This window comes from Alosa sapidissima, chromosome 17 (genome assembly GCF_018492685.1).
Source record: "Alosa sapidissima isolate fAloSap1 chromosome 17, fAloSap1.pri, whole genome shotgun sequence".
Classification (NCBI taxonomy): domain Eukaryota; kingdom Metazoa; phylum Chordata; class Actinopteri; order Clupeiformes; family Clupeidae; genus Alosa; species Alosa sapidissima.
Window position 1 is genome coordinate 34,582,516 of NC_055973.1, and position 25,000 is coordinate 34,607,515.

Genomic DNA, 25,000 nt, shown 5'->3' on the forward strand with positions numbered 1-25,000 from the left:
CCCTGTAAAACTGTCTGTATCTTGAAAGTATTGATCTTACATAAAAGTAATTTTACAGTGTGTCTCCTGGGTGACATAGGTACACCTGGTCATTTTACAGTGTGTCTCCTGGGTAACATAGGTACACCTGGTCATTTTACAGTGTGTCTCCTGGGTGACATACTGTAGGTACACCTGGTCATTTTACAGTGTGTCTCCTGGGTAACATAGGTACACCTGGTCATTTTACAGTGGAATGACCCCTATGGGAGCATATCTATGTCTATGAGAGCATGTCTATGTCTATGTCTATGAGAGCATATCTATGTTTATGAGAGCATATCTATGTCTATGAGAGCATGTCTATGTCTATGAGAGCATGTCTATGGGAACATGTCTAGTTGCCCGGGCAACCAAATTATGATATAACCAAATTACCAGTGGCAACCACTTCCTCACTCCTGGTTGCCCCTAAGGCAACCACACAATTTCACACACACACACACACACACACACACATGCTTCTAAATCCTCCCCTAGCCTGTGGCTGTGCGTCTTTTCTCCTCACACACAAGTATGCGCAGCTGCCGTGCCATAAACAGCGAGACATCTAGCCATCTCCTAGTTTATGCGATGTAAGTAAGGGATAATGGACGACATGGTGGTCAACGGAGGGCCATTTAAACTCGTAAGCGCATTATCCTGGCGCCGCCTCTGTTTTTTCTCAACCGGTTGTAATTTTCACGGGTGTGTACCGACGTTTTCACGAGTGTTTACCGATTTTTAGCAGATTAACAGTGCATAGTTACATCCCTACTTGTTACAAACTGGAAAATGGTATGAATGGCTACATATCTGAAGGGGAAAGGTACTGAACAGGTGAGATTATCTCAGTTAAGTGAAGTGAAACCTGAATCTCTTACTGGATGTGTAAGTTGCAGAATACCATGGAATTCTAAAAGCAAAAGTATGATTGAGAAATTACGCTCTTCCTCTCCTGTAACATTTGATCATTTTGCTCTTTTTAAATTAAACTAGGGTAGTACTTAACTACTAGCTACTACAAACTACTGTTAGCTTAAGTGATCATTCAATAATCAAACAATCATCAATCAGTATTCAAATCAAAACAATTGCACCCTAGACTAAGCTATGACACATTTTAACCAGATCATTAGTCCTTTGAGGCTATTTTCAGTGTAATATTACTATTAACTCATTGAATGCCAAGCTGTTTTCGGGAGCTTTGTCCTAGAGTCCCAGCAATCTAGACCAATGTTGATGATTTTTGTACAGCCACAGCATATTCTGTGTTATAGCTATGAACACATACAATAGCTCGATTAAAAGGTGAGACTTTAAGCTCTCGGTGGGTGCAAACCGTGTATTTCTACACGCCTCTGTTCCTGAGAAATGCCAAGCTAAACAGTGGCTAGTTTTCATCATTCTGTTTTTTTTTCTAGAAATGGAGATATAACGTCTTTCATGAAATATGAAGTGTTGCCTGTTACTTACTTGTGTAAACTTTCCGGGAAGTGATCAGCGAGACTGCCACCTAGTGATAGACCCACAAAAATGGCCTGGTTTTGACCCGACGTGCATGCGTCATTGATTCGACCCAAAGCGGCAACCGAGTTATGATAAAATGTCCAGATAAAATGTCCAGATTGTGCGTTTTTATGAGTTTTCGAAGGTCATATATTTCATTTCCATTCATCACAGAGTTCCCAAAATCACATATAAGGTGTGTTAGAGTGTATAGTTTCGTAACTCAACGCATAGGAAGGAAAAATGTAATATTACGTTTTTGGCACTCAATGAGTTAAGCTCTTTGGTCATTGTAAGGGCCATCTATTATGCTAGGCTATATCGTTTTCAAGACAGCCCTGCTGAAAAAAACAGCTAGAAACCAGCTTATGCTGCTAGCTGGTTTTAGCTGGTCTTTGCTGGTTTTATTCCAGCTCTTGCTGGTCTTTGCTGGTGTAGCTGGTTGGGCCACCAGCTGGATATGCTGGCGTGACCATCTGAGGAAGCTGGTCATGCTGGTGTGACCAGCCTGTCTTGTGGGATACAGCTGGTGCAAGATGGTCATGCTGGTGACCAGCCTGTCAAGCTGGTCATGCTGGTTTGCTAAAATGACCAACATAAGCTGGCATGGCCAGTTAAACCAGCACTATAGACCAGCAACACCAGCTAAAATTACCAGCTTGAGGTGGTATGACAAGCAAAAGCAGCTGAATTACCATCATAAGCTGGGAAAACCAGCTGAAGGTATGTTTTCGCAAGAGTTTTGCTGGTCTAGCAGGTCAAGCATCATAGGGTGGTCAAACAAGCTGGTTAACAAGCTGCAACCAGCAAACCACCTTTACAGTGGGCATCGCTTTCAAATGGCCACTTCAGTCGCGCATTACGAGGCGTGAAGCTGCGTGAAGCTTTAGTGCCACTTTCAGCCACTGTGCGTCGCTCTGCCACTGTACATCGCTCTGCCTGCCGCCCCTTCTGAAAAAGCTCGATTTACCTCGATTTAGGCTACTTGGGTATGGCTTAAGGCTTGACTACACGGTGGTAACGGAAATCGAAATTTGCTGTCTACATTATTGTCAGTGTTGGGTTAACGCAACTACGCAAATCAAAACAGTGGTGTGATAATTGAGCCAGTAGAGAAATAACTGTTCAGAATTAATCTGTAGCCTTGGGTAGGCTTCTGCAACGTTTTTAACAGGCTACGCTATAGAGGCTTAGACAACTATGACCCACGTTTTGGTTTCGTAAATTAATTTGCCCTACTTCTTGACTGCAATGTAGTCAATTGACTGCTTTACATGTCATTTTTATTTTTCTGTACAATAAACAAATACATCTGCTTTATGCCGCAGAATTACATTCATATTTGGAACTTACATAGTCCAATGCATCGTTACACTACGTTAGTGTTTCCCAAAACCATAGTAGCAACGAACGTTCGCAACCACTATCGTAAAGTTGTGTAGTTACAACTACACCTCTCGACCTGTGGTAGAATGCTAGTAGAAGCATAGTTCCAGGGATCTTCATGTCAAAGACGTCACTGACGCCAGTTATTTGTTTGCAAATTAATAATTATGAATATATTTAGGTTTCTAATTGATATTTACACTTCTAACCACCATACATCCATATTTTAAAATGCCCAAGGCAGAAAATACATAAATTAAAAGTAAATTTGCAGCCATGTGCACGTAAGTAAAAGTCACACACCTGCAGATAATGGTGCGCACTTTTTGACGAGTCAGCTGAGAATATGTAGCCTTTGATTTTCATGGAGGGGGGGGGGGGGTGAGGTCCTTGTTGGTTTACGATAACCAAACCAAGAAGGCTGATTCTGATTTTGATAATATTATCTGCACAAAAGATAACCTTAGGTAAACAACGATGTCAATATTGTCAAAATCTTAACCCAGATTATCCCAGTTTTGGGAAACAGTTGTAACTTACATGTTGGTTAGTTGAACAATGCATCCTGTTAGTAAAAAGCTAACCTCCGTAGTTGTACGGGAAACGCACCCCAGATCAGCTTCTAGGCCATTAGCAATCTGTTTATTTTATTTTATGAAGCCTACACAGTAGATCACATGGCACATTCTCACTTTCAATAGACAGATGCAATAGCCATTGGTCAGTTTGAGTATAAAGCAATTAAGATAGAAGGTACTATCATAAAAATTCGTTAAAACGAATAGCATTTTGCAACTTGACAAAACACTGGATTAAATATCGTAGGCACAGGATAAAACTTGTACATCCATTGGCCCGTGGGGAGATCACATGCCAGTTGCCTCTCCCTTCAGTGCTATGACTCATTCGGCTGTGAGCTTGTTTCGCCAAAAAAAAACTATTGCAGATATCAATGCGTCTTTGTTCATGGGTTTGGCCTCAAAGCAGAGGCTTAGACAACTATGACCCACGTTTTGGTTTCGTAATTTGCCCTACTTATTGACTGCAATGTAGTCAATTGACTGCTTGACAGGTTATTTTCATTTTTCTGTACAATAAACAAATACATCTGCTTTATGCCGCAGAATTACGCACTTGGCCAGCCTATAGAACGGGCACATTTTGGAGAGAATAGAGAATGTACGCACGCAAGAATGTGTAGGCTATTTGTGGCTTGTGTAGTGCTACGCCAATCGTCTATTAACACCTTCCACCTAACCCCGGTGAGTGGGGGTCGCTATAATGCGTGTGAAATAGCACCATTGAGTAGCCTATGCGAAATAGCCTTAAAATCGTTCCGGTGTTGTGTGCCTTCTGGTTTCTCCACCTACTGGTTTCCTTGCGCGTGCATGCGCTGCAGCAGTTGTCAGACATTCACAAACAAGTTGTTTTAGGCGGTTTGAAGTCGCTTTTCATACGCCATGAGCGCTCGGCTACATTACAGCCACTCGGACAAAAGACTAGCATTAAACTGGATTCGATCCCGCAAAAGCAACACACGTGTGACTCTCTCCATCCTGATTCCCTACTCTTTGAGCCAACTAATATGTTACGCGAATCAATTAACTATTGTAGGCTACCATTAATTAATAACGTAGGCAACACCCAGGTAACATGTTGTCCAGGCTATCTGAAACAAGGGGTTGCCTCTCATCTACAACAACTGGTTACCTTGGGCTGCTACAGTCGTCAGTGCACTGTGCACAGTAGGCCTATGCTACTCTTTGTGGTTGATCAACTAAAAATAAAAGATGTATTTGGTGATGACGTTATTGTAGGCCTAGTAGACCTAAATTCTGAGAAATTAAATGGTACGAGAAACGATCTACATAGCGCACCAGACCGCGATGTCTTCAAGGGTTGAATGAAGGGAGTTTGCAAAAATTTGTGTATTTTTCAAGTCAATAAAAATTCTTAATTTTCGAATGTCTTTGTCAGGGAACATCTGACTTTTAAAAACCATATGCCTGGTAGTCGCTCAGACAAGGAGTTATAAGATAAAGGCAATACCATTTGTGTCACCTGATGCAGTTCAGTGAATTAGCAAGATACCATCAGAAGGCAACAATCACAAAGCACATAAAGCTCTCCCCTGCGCATAAAGCTGTCTGCGTGTTGTAGGCTAGATTTGCGTGAGTTCTTTCTATCTGCTTTACTTTTGTGAGTTGCGACCACCTAGGCTATGTTATAGACGTTCTATGAGGTACCAGTGTTTAGCTGTGTCACAAAACAATAAGCTTTGTCAGACTACTTTTAAAATTATATTTAGGGCTATATACATTTTAAACATTCGGGGCTGAAGACCCGACAAAGCCTTGCGTTAATTCTTCAGGTGGGAAGTGTCAGGAATTTTCATACGAGAGACGCTCTCATTGGTGGTTAGTATATGAAGTAGGGAATTGACAGCAACATATCCAATCACATTATGAGAGATGCTGAATTTAACATAAACTGCGATGTTTGATTTTAAATGAATGTAAATTTAGCCGGGACTGTAAGCTGGCACACGTGGGTGCTCGATGTTTTCAGTGGGTGCCCGAGAGACGGAGCATCCACGGTATCGGCGCCTATGACAAGCGTATCTCGCTGTTGCATCCATTACAAACAAACATGCAATGTGAACGTCTGGGATTGGGGAGAGCACTAAATGCTCTTCTGAATAAGCACGAAGTCAAGCCTTTCAATAAAAAACACTCTTTAATAATCAAAGAAATAAACGGTAATGAAGTAAACTTGTGACCATCAAAAATAGTTTATCGCCTGTAACTCCGTGATAACAGGACGTAACAGGAAGGCATTTGGCTGAGCAATGGAGGTTAATATGCTCTATATTTTGTCCAAATGATGTCTGTCTATCATCGTTGCACTCGGAGAAAACCAGAATGTTTAATTTGTCCTGCGTTTCTTCTACGGCTGCAAACGGGATTCACTCGCTGTTAACCAAATATTTCTTTATTAGGGCAGGGCAGGCATATTTCTGGCTATTAAATTATTTCTAAACCAGTCTGCTAAAGTCTGTAATGAAGTCTGTGTAGGGTTTTCCAGCTCCATTTCTTTTTACGAGACACCCTGCTCACTTGAGACCTCTCTTGTTGCAGCGTCGTTGCAGCGTCACTGGAAAAATACAAATTAAAGTCGAAGCACTGCCCACTGTAGCTGGTCAGGCTGTTTTTTTCAGCAGGGTCTTGCAAAAACATACCTTCAGCTGGTTTACCCAGCTTGCGATGGTAATTCAGCTGGTTTTGCTTGTTGTACCACCTCAAGCTGGTAATTTTAGCTGGTGTTGCTGGTCTACACTGCTGGTTTAACTGGCCATGCCAGCTTATGTTGGTCATTCTAGCAAAACAGCATGACCATCTAACACTAATGATGTCAAGCTTGACAAGCTGGTCAAAAGCATGACCAGCTGTATCCCACACGACAGGCTGGTTACACCAGCATGACCAGCTTCATCAGATGGTCAGGCCAGCATATCCAGCTGGTTGCCCAACCAGCTACACCAGCAAAGACCAGCAAGAGCTGGAAGAAAACCAGTAAAGACCAGCTAAAACCAGCTACCAGCACAAGCTGGTTTCTAACTGTTTTTTTCAGCAGGGGAGTTTTGCTGGTCTAGCAGGTCAACCATCATAGGTTTGTCAAACAAGCTGGTTAACAAGCTGTTCAACCAACAAACAACCTTTTGCTGGTCAGGCTGTTTTTTTCAGCAGGGAATACATGAAGGCATTTCTATCATCCCAATCAAATACATAATTACAAATTAATATTTTGTATTCATATTTTAAATGCATCTATCTATTTAAATACATATCAGAAATACTGCCCATCCCTGTGTGACACACACACACACACACACCCAATCATGGTTTCTGTGTTCGTGTGTGTAGGTTCCTCTGGCTGGGATGCGGATCCAGTGACTGGCGTTTTGTACCAGAGGAACACGCAGGCAGTTCTGACATGGCACCAGGCACGTGTCAGCTGCCAACAGCAGGGGGCAGACTTGCTCAGCATTGTGGAACTGCATGAGCAGACATACATTTCAGGTACACATACATTTTAGTTTGATTAATACAGCGCCTTAACATATGCTATGTGTTGGATGCAATCAGAGAGAGGTAGTAGTTGCATGACCATGCTAATACCAGGAGCGGAGCTAAATACCAGATTAGCTGAAGATTAGAATAGGTATACAGAGCAGATTAGCTAAAGATCAGTAAAAACTTCCCGGAAAGTTTACTTGTGTAAACTTTCCGGGAAGTGATCAGCGAGACCTGGCGAGACCTGCCACCTAGTGATAGACCCACGAAAATGGCCTGGTTTTGACCTGACGTGCATTGCGTCACTGATTCGACCCAAAGCGGCAACCGAGTTATGATAAAATGTCCAGATTGTGCGTTTTTATGAGTTTTCGAAGGTCATATATTTCATTTCCATTCATCACAGAGTTCCCAAAATCACATATAAGGTGTGTTAGAGTGTCTAGTTTCGTAATTAAAAAAAAACAAAAAAAACATAATATTACGTTTTTGGCACTCAACGCTCTCACTCAATGAGCTAACACATCTCTCTCTCTCTCTCTCTTCCCCTGTCAAAAATGTATGTGTGTGTGTGTGGCAGGTCTGACTAACATCCTAGGCACCTCTCTGTGGATTGGCCTCAACAGTTTGGACTTTCAGAGCGGCTGGCAGTGGAGCAATAGCAACCCCTTCAGATACTTAAACTGGGCTCCAGGTGAGGTTAAACTGGGCTCCAGCTGAGTTAATAACAACCCCTTCAGATATTTAAACTGGGCTCCAGGTGAGTTCCCCCTTCAGATATTTAAACTGGGCTCCAGGTGAGGTTAAACTGGGCTCCAGGGGAGTGCAGACATATAGTTTTAATTTAAATGTAAATTATTGTAAAAAAGGCCCAAATAAATTGATCAAGATTCCATTAATAAAAGCAATAAAAGAGGAAATATCCAACGGGGGTGAATACTTTTAATAGGCATTGTACATACTTGTACAACATTTTACTGTGTTACCAGATCAGCCATTTCAATCCTCTGATTTTATGTGAGTTGCCAGGTCATAACTAAATCATCTGATTCTCTGAGGGTTGCCAGGTTATAATTAATCATCTGATTCTCTGAGGGTTGCCAGGTTATTCATAAATCCATATTTTTCTTTTTAATGCTGTTCTGGGATGACATAAAGCACATTGAGTTGCCTATGAATGTATGAAATGTGCTATATAAATGTGCTATATAAATGTGCTATATAAATATGCTATATAAATCAAACTGCCTTATGTATAAAATGTGTATATAAATGTGCTATATAAATCAAACTGCGTTGATTCTGTATGTTGCCAGATAACAATTAAATCCTGTGATTGTGAGTAGCCAGGTCATAACTAAATCCTCTGATTCTGTGTGGGTTGCCAGGTCACCCATCGTCGGAGCCAGGTCTGAATTGTGGAGTGTTGAATCCTGGGAAAGCATCCAAGTGGGAAAGTTTGAACTGCAACAAAAAGATGGGCTACATCTGCCGCAAGGGCAACAGCACTGACGTTACACCAGTAGTCCTGTGTATGTATTGATGATTTATCCCTAACCCTGACCCTGACGTTACACCAGTAGTCCTGTGTATTTATTGATGATTTATCCCTAACCCTGACCCTGACGTTACACCAGTAGTCCTGTGTATGTATTGATGATTTATCCAGCAAATTGTCCACTACTAAAGCCACACCTACATGGTGTGAAAGTTTGTGATGTCGGGATTCAGGGACCAAATCAAGGTTTCTTACAGAGGTAATAATGGTCTGCTATGCACTATAAGGCATAATCAAGGTTATTTGCAGAGGTAATGGTCTGCTAGGCACTATAAGGCATAATCAAGGTTATTTGCAGAGGTAATAATGATCTGCTATGCACTATTAGGCATAATCAAGGTTATTTGCAGAGGTAATAATGATCTGATATGCACTATTAGGCACAATAACATTTATTTCTGCTGACTGACAGCTCACAGCCTGGTGTCATATAAACAGACATCACAGCACACCATGTGGATAGAGCCTGGTGTCATATAAACAGACGTCATGTGGATAGAGCCTGGTGTTAGACGTCATTTGGATAGAGCCTGGTGTTAGACGTCATTTGGATAGAGCCTGGTGTCATATAAACAGACGTCATGTGGATAGAGCCTGGTGTTAGACGTCATGTGGATAGAGCCTGGTGTCATATAAACAGACGTCATGTGGATAGAGCCTGGTGTCATATAAAACAGATGTCATGTGGATTGAGCCTGGTGTCATATAAACAGATGTCATGTGAATAGAGTCTAGTTCAGGGAACAATCTGCTGCAACAATCTTTTGAGTGTTGGCTGCAAACGTGCCTCTAACGTAATTCAGAAAAGCTTTTTTACTGCACACAATTTGGACAACTGTTCATAGGTGGTTACACTCATTTATGTGAAATGTGCATGGGTTTTGTGCTATCATACATCCAATTATTGTGGATATTTAATTCCTTCATGCATATGCACAATATGCTCATGAGAACTTACCTATAGCATGCTCTGCCAGGGTAAGGAGATTTAGTAGTCATCTGTTGAGCTGTCATACTGAATGAATAATTGAATCTGATTCAATGTTTCATAGGCCTACCATGTTTCATGCTTACAGTGTTTCTACTCAGGCCTAATAATACAGTTTTTAAAAGATGTATCAGTTATTTTGTTGTGCTCAAAGTGAGTAACAAATGTGTTTCAAAACCCAAACTAAGAATAAAATAATCAAAGCAACTAGCTACATCTTGCTATGCATGTTGAGAAGCAAATAAAGCTAATACTGATGACAGACCTATTGTGCCAGTTGTGCTATAGGTAATCTACCTTACCGTACCTTGTTCATAAAACGTTTGTTGAAGGGTCCAAAAATGTAGCCTTAATAGTTAAGGGAGAATTCTGGCGATTTTAATATGAGATTAGATTAGATTAAATTAAATTAGATTCAACTGTATTGTCATTGTGCAGAGTACAAGTACAGAGGCAATGAAAAGTTTGTGTCCAAAAAGAAGTGCCAAAAAGCAGAAAAAAGTGATGTACAGTATAGACAGGTGGTGCAGTATAAACAGTATTTGACATGTAGTGCAGTGTAGTACAGACCATAGTATACACTTAAGAAAGTGGTTTACAGTAATAATATAAATTGAAAATATGTGCAGTTTATTAGCAACTTGGTTGGTTGTCACTGGGGTCCAGAGCTAGAGTTCACTAGGGTGACAGCTTCCTCTGCACCTGCTGCTTTGGGTGCTAAGAGACCTGTAACGCCGTAAGGGAGTGGGGTGAACAGTCTGTGGTTGAAGTGAACAGTCTGGGGTTGGGTGAACAGTCTATGGTTAGGGTGAGAACAGTCTGGGGTTGGAATGAACAGTCTGTGGTTGGAGTGAACAGTCTGGGGTGAGAACAGGTGAACAGTCTGTGGTTAGGGTGAACAGTCTGTGGTTGTGGGGTGAACAGTCTGTGGTTGGGTGAACAGTATTTGATGATGATGCGTACCTTACACAGCATTTACACTTCCGCTGCAGTGCTTTGCGGTGGGAGGCAGAGCCGTCGCCATGTTGGTTTGCGGTGGGAGGCAGAGCCGTCGCCATGTTGGTTTTCCACATGCTGAACATCTTTGCTGCTCCAGGTCACAGAGTGCCAAACAGCTAGAGCTGCTAGCAGCTGCAATGCTACACTGTGGGGGCATGTTCGTGAGCACCCATGTTTATGCCCCCAGAGTGTAGCACTGTAGCTGCCGCATGTTCATGCCCCCAGAGTGTAGCGCTGTAGGTGCCGGGCAGTTCTAGTGATTGGCTGGTAGAACCAAATGTTTTCAGTGGGTGAACGTGATACATTTTTACAGGTTTACAGGAAAAAAAATGTCTGATGATTCCTCTGTGTGTGTGTGTGCGTGTGTGTATGTGTGTGTGTACATGTACGTGTGTATGAGAATGTGTGTATGTGTATGAGTGTGTATGTGTGTGCGTGTGTGTTTGTACATGTGTGTGTGTGACTGTGTCCAGCGAGCCAGCAGCCGTTCTACTGTGGGGCAGGCTGGGTTCCGTACTACGGTCACTGCTACTCGCTGCGTCGGGAGAAGAGGAGCTGGAGCCAGGCGCTGGTGGCCTGCCACAAGGACGAGGCTGACCTCACCAGCGTCCTCAGCGTGGAGGAGCACAGCTTCCTCATCTCACAGAGCGGCTACAGTGAGCACCCACACACACACCACACACACAGCTTCCTCATCTCACAGAGCGGCTACAGTGAGCACCCACACACACACACACCACACACACAGCTTCCTCATCTCACAGAGCGGCTACAGTAAGCACACACACACACACCACACACACAGCTTCCTCATCTCACAGAGTGGCTACAGTGAGCACCCACACACACACCACACACACACAGCTTCCTCATCTCACAGAGTGGCTACAGTGAGCACCCACACACACACCACACACACAGCTTCCTCATCTCACAGAGTGGCTACAGTGAGCACCCACACACACACCACACACACACACACACACACACACACACACACACACACACACACACACACACAGCTTCTTCATCTCACAGAGCGGCTACAGTAAGCACACACACACACACCACACACACACAGCTTCCTCATCTCACAGAGTGGCTACAGTGAGCACCCACACACACACCACACACACACAGCTTCCTCATCTCATAGAGCAGCTACAGTAAGCACACACACACACACCACACACACACCACACACACACACACACACACACACACACACACACAGCTTCCTCATCTCACAGAGCGGCTACAGTGAGCACACACACACACACACACACACACACACACACACACACACACACACACACACAGCTTCCTCATCTCACAGAGCGGCTACAGTAAGCACACATACACACCACACACACACACACACACACAGCTTCCTCATCTCACAGAGCGGCTACAGTGAGCACCCACACACACACCACACACACAGCTTCCTCATCTCACAGAGTGGCTACAGTAAGCACACACACACACACCACACACACACACACACACACACACACACACACACACACACACACACACACACACACACCACACACACAGCTTCCTCATCTCACAGAGCGGCTACAGTAAGCACACACACACACCACACACACACAGCTTCCTCACCTCACAGAGCAGCTACAGTAAGCACACACACACACACCACACACACACACACACACACACACACACACACACACAGCTTCCTCATCTCACAGAGCGGCTACAGTGAGCACACACACACACACACACACACACACACACACACACACACACAGCTTCCTCATCTCACAGAGCGGCTACAGTAAGCACACACACACACCACACACACACACACACACACAGCTTCCTCATCTCACAGAGCGGCTACAGTGAGCACACACACACACACACACACACACACACACACACACACACACACACACACACACAGCTTTCTCATCTCACAGAGCGGCTACAGTAAGCACACACACACACCACACACACACACCACACACACACACACACACAGCTTCCTCATCTCACAGAGCGGCTACAGTAAGCACACACACACACACACACACACACACACACACACACACTCACACACACACACTCACACACACACTCACACACACACACACACACGCTCACACAGTTACAGTTACAAATCTTTTCTACAGGTGCACAGACGTTTGCACCACCTTAGGGATGAGAAGTGTCTCATATGTATTGTGTGTGTGTGTGTGTATCAGGATTTGTAACTGTAAAACTGAATTGTGATTTAACATAAAAATAACACGAATGATTTTAAGTATTACTCATATGTCCTTCACTTACAAATATATTCCACAGGTACTAAACTTTCCATAGTTACTGTCTTTCAATTACGAAGCTATTCTGCCATTACGAATCTCTGCCGCTCACACAAGTACATTTCCTGCAAGTACAAGTACTTTTGAAACTATTCTGGCGCTTCCTGTTGAATAGCCAATGGCGATGCTCAGGTTTGGCTAGCCAATCAGGAATCACCAAGTTCACCAACCAATCACTATAGGTTCGGAATTGAAAGACAGCAACTGTGGAAGGTTTAGTTTACTCTCTCTGTGTGTGTGTGTGTGTGTGTGTGTGTGTGTGTGTGTGTGTGTGTCCAGTGGAATCTGATGAGCTGTGGATCGGGCTGACTGACCGCTCCACTCAGAACTTGTTTGAGTGGTCAGATCGCTCCAGTGTGACCTTCACCAAGTGGACAGCAGGAGAACCGTCCCACTCCACCAACCTGCTGGAGGACTGCGTGCTGATGGGGGGAAAGGTGCACTCGTCCTCTTCCATCACTCCATCTCTTACACTCCTCCTCTCATCATCACTCTGCTTGCACACTCACCAGGACCAAAACATATGACCATATTTCCCCCATTCTAGCATCTTTACACTGGCTACCTGTTAAAAGCCGCATTGCCTTCAAAATATTACTTCTAACATACAAAGCCATAAATGGTCGGGCACTTGAATATATTAAAGACCTCCTAGTCCCATACAACCCACCTAGACCACTACGATCACAGAATACTGGACTTCTTGTAATCCCAAGAATCTCAAAAACTACAGTAGGAGGCAGAGCTTTCTGCTACTGCACACCCCTCCTCTGGAATAATCTCCCTTCCTCTATTCCATTAGCAGACAACATCCCTATTTTTAAGTCTAGACTTAAAACACACCTCTTTAGTGCCTCCCATAGTTAGGTATGGTGCATTGTGGAACTTCAACCACCTCAGGGTTTTTTGGAATGGACCACCCTGCTGTGTCCTTGTGTGACTGGCACCCCAGTCATGCGTGCGACGGTGGTCACTGACCATACCTGCGCTGGTGTTGACTACCCTTCACCATGCCTTAGTTATGCTGCTATAGCATAGCGCTGTCACCATGCTGCTATTATAATAGCATAGTGCTGTCATGGACTTTTCATGTGTCACGGCATACAAACCCTCCTCTGCCTTCTCTCTATCTCTCAACTCTCACTCTGCCTATTCTCACTATGGTGTAACACTATATAGTACCAATGATATACCTATTGATATTACCCATTTTGATTTATAGTAATACTAACCCACTCTATATCTCTCTCTGCCTTCCCCCTTACCTCACTTGTGAGGTATAACCATCACCAGTCATCAGCTGTCCTTGTGTTTGGCCCTCATTTCACTCATCTCATCTGAAGTCCCGTCCCTACGACTGCCCCATCATCACCTATTCCTGTCCCCCTGCCCAGATTCCTGGCCAGCGAAGCCTAGCGACCCACTACTTGCTACTTGCCCTATGACAACTCCTAATCCCCCTGGACAATTACTTTCCTACGCTGGACTATTTGAACTTTCTGACACTAAATAGGATTCATGCATCATCATACTGGATATGTAACCATCCCACCTCTTTGTAACATACACCTCAGGTGGCTTTAAACACCATGTTCTTTTCTCTACACCTAACTAACTTATTAATTTATCATATAAACAGACCTTACTGTTCTGTACTGACCCTAGGCAGATGGGTCAGGCCCTTGAGTCGTGGATCTGCTCGAGGTTTCTTCCTACATGTTTCCTCAGCCCTGTTACTCATGGGCCTTCTCTGATTGTCTATAGTATATATACTCTTTTGATCCCGTGAGGGAAATTTGGTCTCTGCATTTAACCCAATCCGTGAATTAGTGAAACACACACAGTGAACACACAGTGAGGTGAAGCACACACTAACCCCCGACGCAGTGAGCTGCCTGCTACAACAGCGGCGCTCGGGGAGCAGTGAGGGGTAAGGGCACTTCAGCAGTGGCCCACTGGCAGAGTGCTAACCAGTAGGCCGCGGCTGCCCCAAGTCTAACACTCTGTAAAGCGCCATGAGACATGTGCAATGTTTTGGCGCTATACGTGGTTTTAAATTGGAATGTCTCTCTCCCTCACACTGCCTCTTCTCGTCTCCTCTCACTTTGTCTTCCTTATGTAGTGTATGTAAGCTGTTAACACTGTGTGTGTGTGTGTGTGTCTGATGTGTTTGAGCAGGAAGGTCGCTGGTCTGACTATATGTGTGAGAAGGAGTTTGGCTTCATCTGTAAGAAGAAAGCTTCCACTCAGTTACCAGAGGGGGGCACTATTCCCAACACAGGATGCAAAACGGTCAGAATCCCCTTACTTGCACTTGCCAAAAACACATATGTGCTGCAGATGTGTAATTAAAACACAGAAGTTCTGCAGATGTGTAATTAAAATACATTTGTGCTGCAGATGTGAAATTAAAATACATTTGTGCTGCAGATGTGTAATTAAAACACAGATGTGTAATTAAAACACAGAAGTTCTGCAAGAAGAAGTTGACACTCACTCTCTTGAGCACCTTGCCATGCACACATAACTAAAGGACTATGGTTGGATTACTGTTTGAACCTTCACCATGACACTCAGTCCCTTTAGCACCTCACCAGTCCTGGCCCTGTCACTACAAGCGTCTTATGCTTGATCACCCTCAAGCACATTGGACTTTCTTAATTTAACTTATATAGTGTATTTAGTATTTAGTTTTGTTAGTTTTCTTATCTGTCTTATCTTCTACTGTCTTTATTGTACAGTGGAGTTTAGTTATATGTTTATACTTATACTTATGTTTACCATTTCTGCTGTAAGTGCATGTTGTGTGTGATGTCTGTATGCTACTGAGACCCTTGAATTTCCCCTTGAGGATCAATAAAGTATCTATCTATCTATCTATCTGCAGATGTGTAATTAAAACACATTTGTGCTGCAGATGTGTAATTAAAACACAGATGTGTACGTTACCTCAGCAGATGTGTTAATATATTCAGCACATACTGTATGTTACCCTACGTGTGTGTGTTTATACTGTGTGTATATATATATATACTACATATATATCTGTGTGTGTGTGTGTGTGTGTACTCTCAGGGTTGGGTGAGGTACTCTTCCTATTGCTACCTCATTGGATCTGAGACAAAAAGCTTTGAGGATGCCAAACAGACATGCACCAGCAGTTCAGCTAGACTGGTGGATGTTGCTGACAGGTACACACATGCACGCACACATGCACACACACACACACACACACACACACAGACACACACACACACACACAGCTACACACACATTTAAACACACAGCTACACACACTCACACACAAATACACACGCGTCATAATTTCATCAGTGTTCGTTAAATTGTTAAACCGTTTAATTTGCTGCCTATTTATGTGTATGTTTCTGCCCGTGACCATGTGTGTGTGTGTGCGTATGTGTGTGTGTGTGTGTGCGTGCGTGCATGCGTGCGTGTGCGTACTTGCGTGTGTGCGTACGTGCGTGCTTGCGTGTATGTGTGTGTGTGTAGGTATGAAAATGCCTTCGTCATCAGCCTGGTGGGTCTCAGACCGGAGAAGTACTTCTGGCTTGGAATGTCCAATATGCAGAACCCAGACCACTTCAAAACCAGCACCGGTAGCCCAGTCAAATTCACCCACTTCAACGTTGGCATGCCAGGTAAGCCACCAGGTAGTCAAATTCACCTACTTCAACGTGGGCATGCCAGGTAAGGAATCAGGTAGTCAAATTTACCCACTTCAACGTTGGCATGCCAGGTAAGCCACCAGGTAGTCAAATTCACCCACTTCAATGTAAGCATGCCAGGTAAGGCACCAGGTCAAAGGTCAAATTCACCCACTTCAATGTGGGCATGCCAGATTCACCCACTTCAATGTGGGCATGCCAGATTCACCCACTTCAATGTGGGCATGCCAGGTAAGGCACCAGGTCAAAGGTCAAATTCACCCACTTCAATGTGGGCATGCCAGGTAAGGCACCAGGTCAAAGGTCAAATGTGGGCATGCCAGATTCACCCACTTCATGCCCTCTGCTCTTCACCCCTCTGGTATCAAGTCAATTATGTATTTCTGCATGTGTGGGTATGTACTTTATGTGTGCATATTTATTAGGGGTGTGAATCTTTCATGTAAAAGACGATCCGATTCGCATCTAGATACATGGGCACGATTCACATCTAGATACATAAGCACGATTCGGATCTAGATAAATGGGCACGATTCACATCTAGATACATAAGCACGATTCACATCTAGATAAATGGGCACGATTCACATCTAGATACATAAGCACGATTCACATCTAGATACATAAGCACGATTCACATCTAGATATATGGGCACGATTCACATCTAGAGACATGGGCACGATTCACATCTAGATACATGGGCACGATTCACATACAAGGGCACGATTCACATACATGGGCACGATTCACATCTAGATACATCAGCACGATTCGCATCTAGATAAATGGGCACGATTCACATCTAGATACATAAGCACGATTCACATCTAGATACATGGGCACGATTCACATCTAGAGACATGGGCACGATTCACATCTAGATACATAAGCACGATTCACATCTAGATACATGGGCACGATTCACATCTAGATACATGGGCACGATTCACATACATGGACACGATTCATATCTAGATACATGGGCACGATTCATGGGCACGATTTGCATCTAGAGACATGGGCACGATTCACATACATGGGCACGATTTACATCTAGATACATGGGCTCGATTCGCATCTAGATACATGGACACGATTCGCATCTAGATACATGGGCACGATTAGCATCTAGATACATGGGCACGATTCATATCTAGATACATGGGCACGATTCACATCTAGATACATGGGCACGATTCATATCTAGATACATGGGCACGATTCGATACAAGAAAAGATACATGATAATAAAAAACGATTCAGTACGATTCAATGCAATTCGATGCAGTTCAAAAATGTAAAGCATTCTGAAAGAATTTTTATAATTTGCTCACGGTGCACATTAATTTTACATTATCAATTATCATGGTCATGGTTGTCAATTAGGCAAAACAAATATGTGTGAATACATTTATCTAAACTGAGGTTTGTATCATATATTGAAATGAAAAAATAATAATCTACATTTCAGTCACACTGCAGCCAAATACTAGCCTGGTCATTACTATCCTACGTACTTCCGCCCAAAATTTGATTTCGGTCTTGCACATAGTCTGGCCCAACCCACATTATACGGCTTGCGTGTAGCCGAGCCATTCAGCGAACAGTTGAGTGATGACACGGAACTCGCCTGCCGAGTTGCTTGTAGTCCAGCAAAGTTTGTAGTTCAACAGCACAGCAACAATGGTGACGGAGGAAGAGACGCTAGAAGCTATCCGCGAAGTTGTCCCAACTCTCAAGAGCATCACGCAATCAAAGCAGAAACAAGAGGCTTCAATTTTAGAAATGGCAAAGACGTCGTAGCTCTCCTTTCAACTGGCTTTGGGAGAAGTTTGATTTATCAGATGGTCCCGTTAGTAATGGAGAGACTGGGGAGACTGAATGCTGTGGCTGTTGTTGGGTGCTTATCATACTTATCCTGTTTTCAAATAAAAGTTTGCTGCTTGTTATTCTCCCCCCTACTCTCAAATTACCTTTACAAAATCGGCACATGTCATTAACATCCATTATCTTAAAGAGTCATTGCCACCACAATCTCAAAACCGGTACAAACTAGCCAGCGGTCTGTTTACTACTGAGAGCAGAAGTGGGAAGCGTAAGAACCTGAACTCCGGCGCACAGCATACGTCATTACCAAACGTTGCTGATTGGTTAAGGGAACTCCAATGATTTTAAACCTCAAAATAAGCATCCGCCCATTACGGAGACAGATTATTATACCATTGTGCCAGACTGTATGACGAAGAGAAACGTAGCCACAGGCAGTAAGGACCAGGCTAGCCAAATACAACATAAAAATACATTTTTTATAGACTTTATAGATGTTATAGAGTTATGTGTATCTGATTATTTTCAAGGAGCTGTAGCCTATTGTTGAGTTAAGACAATACAGAAATAAAATAAAACGGTGCTTAAGACACCCTTGGCCTTTTCTCATACAGCTTACAAGAATGCAATAGGCCTACATATCACTGAACTCTCTGGGCATATTTTGTTCAGTAGACCTAATATGCAGAAACCGAATGCCAACAGTCTGAGTGAATATGAATACAATAATAATCATTAGTGCATCGTTTTAGTAGCAATGGCCAAATTATTCTTTAACATTAAGGAAATCCCTTCATCAGACATAAAGTAGGCCTATTTGCATTGCCAACAGCAACGATAGCCTGTTGAGTAGCCCATTCTGTTCCAAAGAGAGTGCCTGCTATGAGAGAGGGAGCTCATGACTTCAGTAGCCTATTCACAGCTTGTTTAAGGTAACAGCTAAATGTTACATATTATTATCGCTAGACTCTAGCACTGGTTACAACAATGATCTGATTTGTAAGTGTTCAATTTTGCGCTAGATTTTTAAAAAAAAGAGTAAAACTGTCAAACAAACAACCGATACAGAGCGATCAAGATGTCTTCTTTGAGAGTGAGTTGTCACATGCTTAAGTTGCAGTAGATGTATGGGTAATGAGGTCCTTTGACAACTTTGAGCAATGAATGTAGCCCAAAACGAACTGCATTACCCACAAATCTCTAGTCTGGAAAATCCAGACCCTGTTAATCTAGAAAGGTTAAGGGTCTGGCCACAAACAATGTAATGGCCCAACTCGAGGGGCGGCACCAAGCATGCATTTGAAAATATCACTGCGTGCAATTGAATAACACTAGACCAATGTTTACTCTGAATGATTCCGGACTTCGATGCAATTGGATAACACTACGACCAATGTTTACTGATCTCCGACGTTGCAGCGCTGTCGTCATCTATTTAGCTCGCCTCTGGCCCTCAGATACAGATCAGATACACCGATGTGATTGGTTCCTCGCAATGCAAGGGGCAAAAGTAACATGCATCATTATTCATTGCCAGAGTCTCTTGCAGACACAATTCAAATTCCAGGGTAACAAATCTGTGCCACGTGGAGCTGAAATGCGTTTTGACATTGAAAGTGAGATGAATGCTCTCTACAGCATTAGAATGTATTGTTGCGCATTCTACAGCATTAGAATGTATTGTTGCGCACTCTACAGCATTAGAATGTATTGTTGCGCACTCTACAGCATTAGAATGTAGGCTATCGCTGCTTGCAACGTAAACCAGAGTCTGAGTGAGCAGAAAAGTTTGTGAACTGATTCGTAACAATTAAATCAGTGAAACGACCGGTTCATGTCATTTTTATTTCGATACGGGGATTCACGTATCGATGTAGCCATATCTTACACGTTAAAAACAGATACTGATACTTATTGGTTAATCTTTACACCCCTAATATTTATGCGTGTGTTTGTTTATGTGTGTGTGTGTTTGAGCGTTTGTGTGTGTGTGTGTGTGTGTGTGCATGCCTGCATGTGTGTGTGTGTAGATCGTCATCAGGGTTGTGTGGCTATGCTGACGGGCATGTCGGCGGGCTTGTGGGATGTGGTCAGTTGTGACTCCAAACAGAAGTTCCTCTGCAAGGCGCTGGCAGAGGGAGTGACCAGCACTGTCCCGCCCCCAACCACACGGCCTCTCGCATGCCACGACGGGTGGACCCCAAAACCCAGCTCACACTTCTGTTATAAGGTACACACACATACACACACACACACACACACACCAAAGTCAACTCACATATCTGTTATAAGGTATACCTGAATCTTCAACTCGAAGTGCTGTTCTATTATGTAGAGGAACCATGATCAAGTGTTGTTCTATTATGTAGAGGAACCATGATCAAGTGCTGTTCTATTATGTAGAGGAACCATGATCAAGTGATGTTCTCACATGTAGAGGGGGGATGATCAAGTGCTGTTCTATTATGTAGAGGAACCATGATCAAGTGCTGTTCTCACTTGTAGAGGGGGGATGATCAGTGGGATGGTTTGTGTCACAGTCTGTGCTTTTGGCGTTAAACTGTCTTTATTTAAATTCACAGTCGTAGAACATATTAAACCTGCACGTAGGGGGGGGGGGGGGCCTGCACATAGATGGGGGGGGTGGGTATAGAACATATTAAACCTGCACATAGAGGGGGGGGGGACCTGCACATAGATGGGGGGGGGGGGGTATAGAACATATTAAACCTGCACATAGAGGGGGGGGGGCTGCACATAGGGGGGGGGGGGGGGGGGTTAGAACATATTAAACCTGCACATAGAGGGGTGGGGGTATATAACATATTAAACCTGCACATAGAGGGGGCGGGTATAGAAAGGAAACTGCTACAAAGGGAATGTTATTGGATCTCCACCCTTAAAACCTTTTATCCGAGGGGTATGAATGAAGACTTGGTCTTAACATGTTTTCTGTAGCCGAATCATTAGATGCCCATGACGGGATGAAGAGTTGTGTTTTACTTATCTGCGACCTGCCCTTTTCTCAATATTTGCAATATTTTTAATATCCTCTATTGACATGTCTGCATAATGTTTATGGCAGTATTGATGTTCACTCTTGGTGATTGAGTAGTTCACTTACACTCACTAACACTCTTGGTGATTGAGTAGTTCACTAACACTCTTGGTGATTGAGTAGTTCACTAACACTCACTAACACACTCTTGGTGATTGAGTAGTTCACTAACGCTCTTGGTGATTGAGTAGTTCACTAACACTCACTAACACACTTTTGGTGATTGAGTAGTTCACTAACACTCTTGGTGATTGAGTAGTTCACTAACGCTCTTGGTGATTGAGTAGTTCACTAACACTCACTAACACTCTTGGTGTTTGAGTAGTTCACTAACACTCTTGGTGATTGAGTAGTTCACTAACGCTCTTGGTGACTGAGTAGTTCACTAACACTCACTAACACTCTTGGTGTTTGAGTAGTTCACTAACACTCACTAACACTCTTGGTGATTGAGTAGTTCACTAACGCTCTTGGTGATTGAGTAGTTCACTAACACTCTTGGTGATTGAGTAGTTCACTAACGCTCTTGGTGATTGAGTAGTTCACTAACACTCACTAACACTCTTGGTGATTGAGTAGTTCACTAACGCTCTTGGTGATTGAGTAGTTCACTAACACTCTTGGTGATTGAGTAGTTCACTAACGCTCTTGGTGATTGAGTAGTTCACTAACACTCACTAACACTCTTGGTGTTTGAGTAGTTCACTAACACTCTTGGTGATTGAGTAGTTCACTAACGCTCTTGGTGATTGAGTAGTTCACTAACACTCACTAACACTCTTGGTGATTGAGTAGTTCACTAACACTCTTGGTGATTGGTGCGGGATCCTATAAGAGGCGTCAGCGCCTAATGACGTGTCAGCGCCTAATGACGTTATATAAGAGGCGTCAGGGTTAGGGCCTAATGACGTGTTTCTAAATTGAGACACTGCTGATGGGCTAGGCCCCAAACGTTTGTCTAGTTTTGTTTGTCTAGTTTTGTTTGTCTTGCCTGTAATGCTTTCTCGGCACTTTGAATACAGTTTTGAATTCAGCCCCTGAGTGCGGTCTACTTTTCCAGTACCTGACAGAACTTAGAAGTTTTGCATTCTATGTCTAGGATACTTGAAGACAAAACTGTTACAAACAAAATAAGAGGGTGAGACGCAGTGCTGAACCTTCACACAGCCACAACGGTTCTCACTTCACGCAGCCACAACGGTTCTTAACGGTTCTTCACGGTTCTTCACGCAGGCCACAACGGTTCTTCACGCAGGCCACAACGGTTCCTTACGCAGGCCACAACGGTTCTCACTTCACGCAGCCACAACGGTTCTCACTTGTAGGCTGGCCTGTCAAAATAATCTTAGCTTTCACAGTGCAAATGAATTTAGTCCTTGATGCGATGAAGAAGGTGACGGGGCACGGTAAGAAAATGTAGACATGAAGCAGCTTTGGAAAGCAATCCCTTAATGTCAGCTGTCATTGCTCATTCCCTTATGTAGACATGAAGCAGCTTTGGAAAGCAATCCCTTAATGTCAGCTGTCATTGCTCATTCCCTTATGTAGACATGAAGCAGCTTTGGAAAGCAATCCCTTAATGTCAGCTGTCATTGACCATTCCCTTATGTAGACATGAAGCAGCTTTGGAAAGCAATCCCTTAATGTCAGCTGTCATTGACCATTCCCTTATGTAGACATGAAGCAGCTTTGGAAAGCAATCCCTTAATGTCAGCTGTCATGCGTTGAGTGACCCGGAGTTGCGTTGTGACCCTTCTGGTTTCTCCACCTACAGTACTGGTGTCCATGTGCGTGTTTGCATTGTGCACCAGCTGCAGGAATGGTCAGACATTTACAAACAAGTTGTTTTAAGCGGATTTGAAGTTGCATTTCATATCTACGCCTGAGCACTACACTACAGCCATTCGGACAAAAGACAAGTAATATATATATATATATATATATATATATATATATATATATATATATATATTTGTGAAGTACAAACCATAGCATTAAACTGGATTCGATCCTGCAATGAACAAATACCTAGATAGATAACAAAGTTCTAGCGCCTTATCTCACGGACCCCCTCCAATTCTTCCATTTTCACCTTCTATTCAGCTTTAAAATGAATCCCCATTTTAATATTTTCCCGTAAATATCTCATATTTCAATACTATCATACGATTATCCCTATCACCTGACTTGCCTGTCTCTGTACTGCAGTCCTGTTGCTACACACATTGTTTTGCTTGCTTCAACACGCATGTTTGACTTTAAAGTGATATTAGCATGTTTAACTTCAGAGTCATGTTTGCATGTTTGACTTTAGAGCGATATTAGCATGTTTGATTTTAGAGTCATATTAGCATGTTTGACTTTAGAGTCATGTTAGCATGTTTGACTTTAGAGCGATATTAGCATGTTTGATTTTAGAGTCATATTAGCATGCTTGACTTTAGAGTGATATTAGCATGTTTGACTTTAGAGTGATATTAGCCTATTGGAGACAACTGCATGGTTGTTGTGAGAATACGTCTTGATGCCAACCAGTAAGCAAAGGGAGAGCAACACAAAGCCCTGTATGGAAATTTGACCATATTGGTTAGGATCCCAGGAAATCTCCCTTCTTTTCAAAGCTCAATGTTGACAGGTACGGTGTGTGACATGAACACGTTTGTGTGTGTGTGTGTGCGTGCGCGCGCGCGCGCGTGTGTGTGTGTGTGTGTGTGCGTGTGTGTGTGTGTGTGTGTGTGTGTAGGTATTTAAGAAGAGTAGTGAGGAGAAAAAGACATGGATCCAGGCTCAAAAGTTCTGCAAGGCCATTGGAGGAGACCTCATCAGCCTGCATTCTCAGGATCAAGTCGACGCTTTACCGTTAGTATTCCTCTCCTCTCCTCTCTTAATAGTATCCCTCTCCTCTCCTCTCCTCTCTTAATAGTATCCCTCTCTTCTCCTCTCCTCTCCTCTCTTAATAGTATCCCTCTCCTCTCCTCTCTTAATAGTATCCCTCTCCTCTCCTCTCCTCTCCTCTCTTAATAGTATCCCTCTCCTCTCCTCTCCTCTCTTAATAGTATTCCTCCCTCTCCTAATATACCTCTATCCCTCTCTCCCTCCATCCTTCTCCTATTAGTATCTTTTCCTCCCTTCCTCTCTTCCTCTCTTATTAGTATACCTCCCTTCCTTTCTCTCCCTCACTCTCTCCATCCCTCCCACCCTCCCTCTCTTATTAGTATACCTCCCTCTCTCCCTCCTTCCCTCTCTCTCTTGTCTCTGTTATGAGGCATCGTATATGGTGGCTACATCTGCACTATTCTGTTCTTGAAAACATTTCAAAACTAAAATGATATCTCAAAGTCAAAGTCTGCTTTATTGTCAATTTCTTCACATGCCAAGACATACAAAGACATACGAAGACATACGTTTATCACAATCCCACGGTGGCGACAAGACATCATTTTACCAATTAAGTCCACAGACAAACATAGCATTCAAGTAAACAATAAAAAGTAAATAAGAAGGCACATACAATGAATAAATAAGGGCAGCAAAATTGGGTTG

General features: G+C 43.2%; 1 protein-coding gene across 1 annotated transcript in view; it reads left to right on the forward strand.

The window, feature by feature from the left end:
• Positions 1-25,000, forward strand: part of mrc1a (mannose receptor, C type 1a) — a 61,303-nt gene that overhangs the window by 7,970 nt on the left and 28,333 nt on the right. Inside the window, exons 4-13 of the mRNA XM_042068268.1 lie at positions 6,837-6,992; positions 7,567-7,680; positions 8,375-8,518; positions 11,005-11,187; positions 13,165-13,322; positions 15,064-15,177; positions 15,961-16,076; positions 16,396-16,544; positions 20,430-20,629; positions 24,201-24,316. Coding sequence (XP_041924202.1) covers positions 6,837-6,992; positions 7,567-7,680; positions 8,375-8,518; positions 11,005-11,187; positions 13,165-13,322; positions 15,064-15,177; positions 15,961-16,076; positions 16,396-16,544; positions 20,430-20,629; positions 24,201-24,316 — 1,450 coding nt within the window. The remainder of the gene's footprint in view (positions 1-6,836; positions 6,993-7,566; positions 7,681-8,374; positions 8,519-11,004; positions 11,188-13,164; positions 13,323-15,063; positions 15,178-15,960; positions 16,077-16,395; positions 16,545-20,429; positions 20,630-24,200; positions 24,317-25,000) is intronic.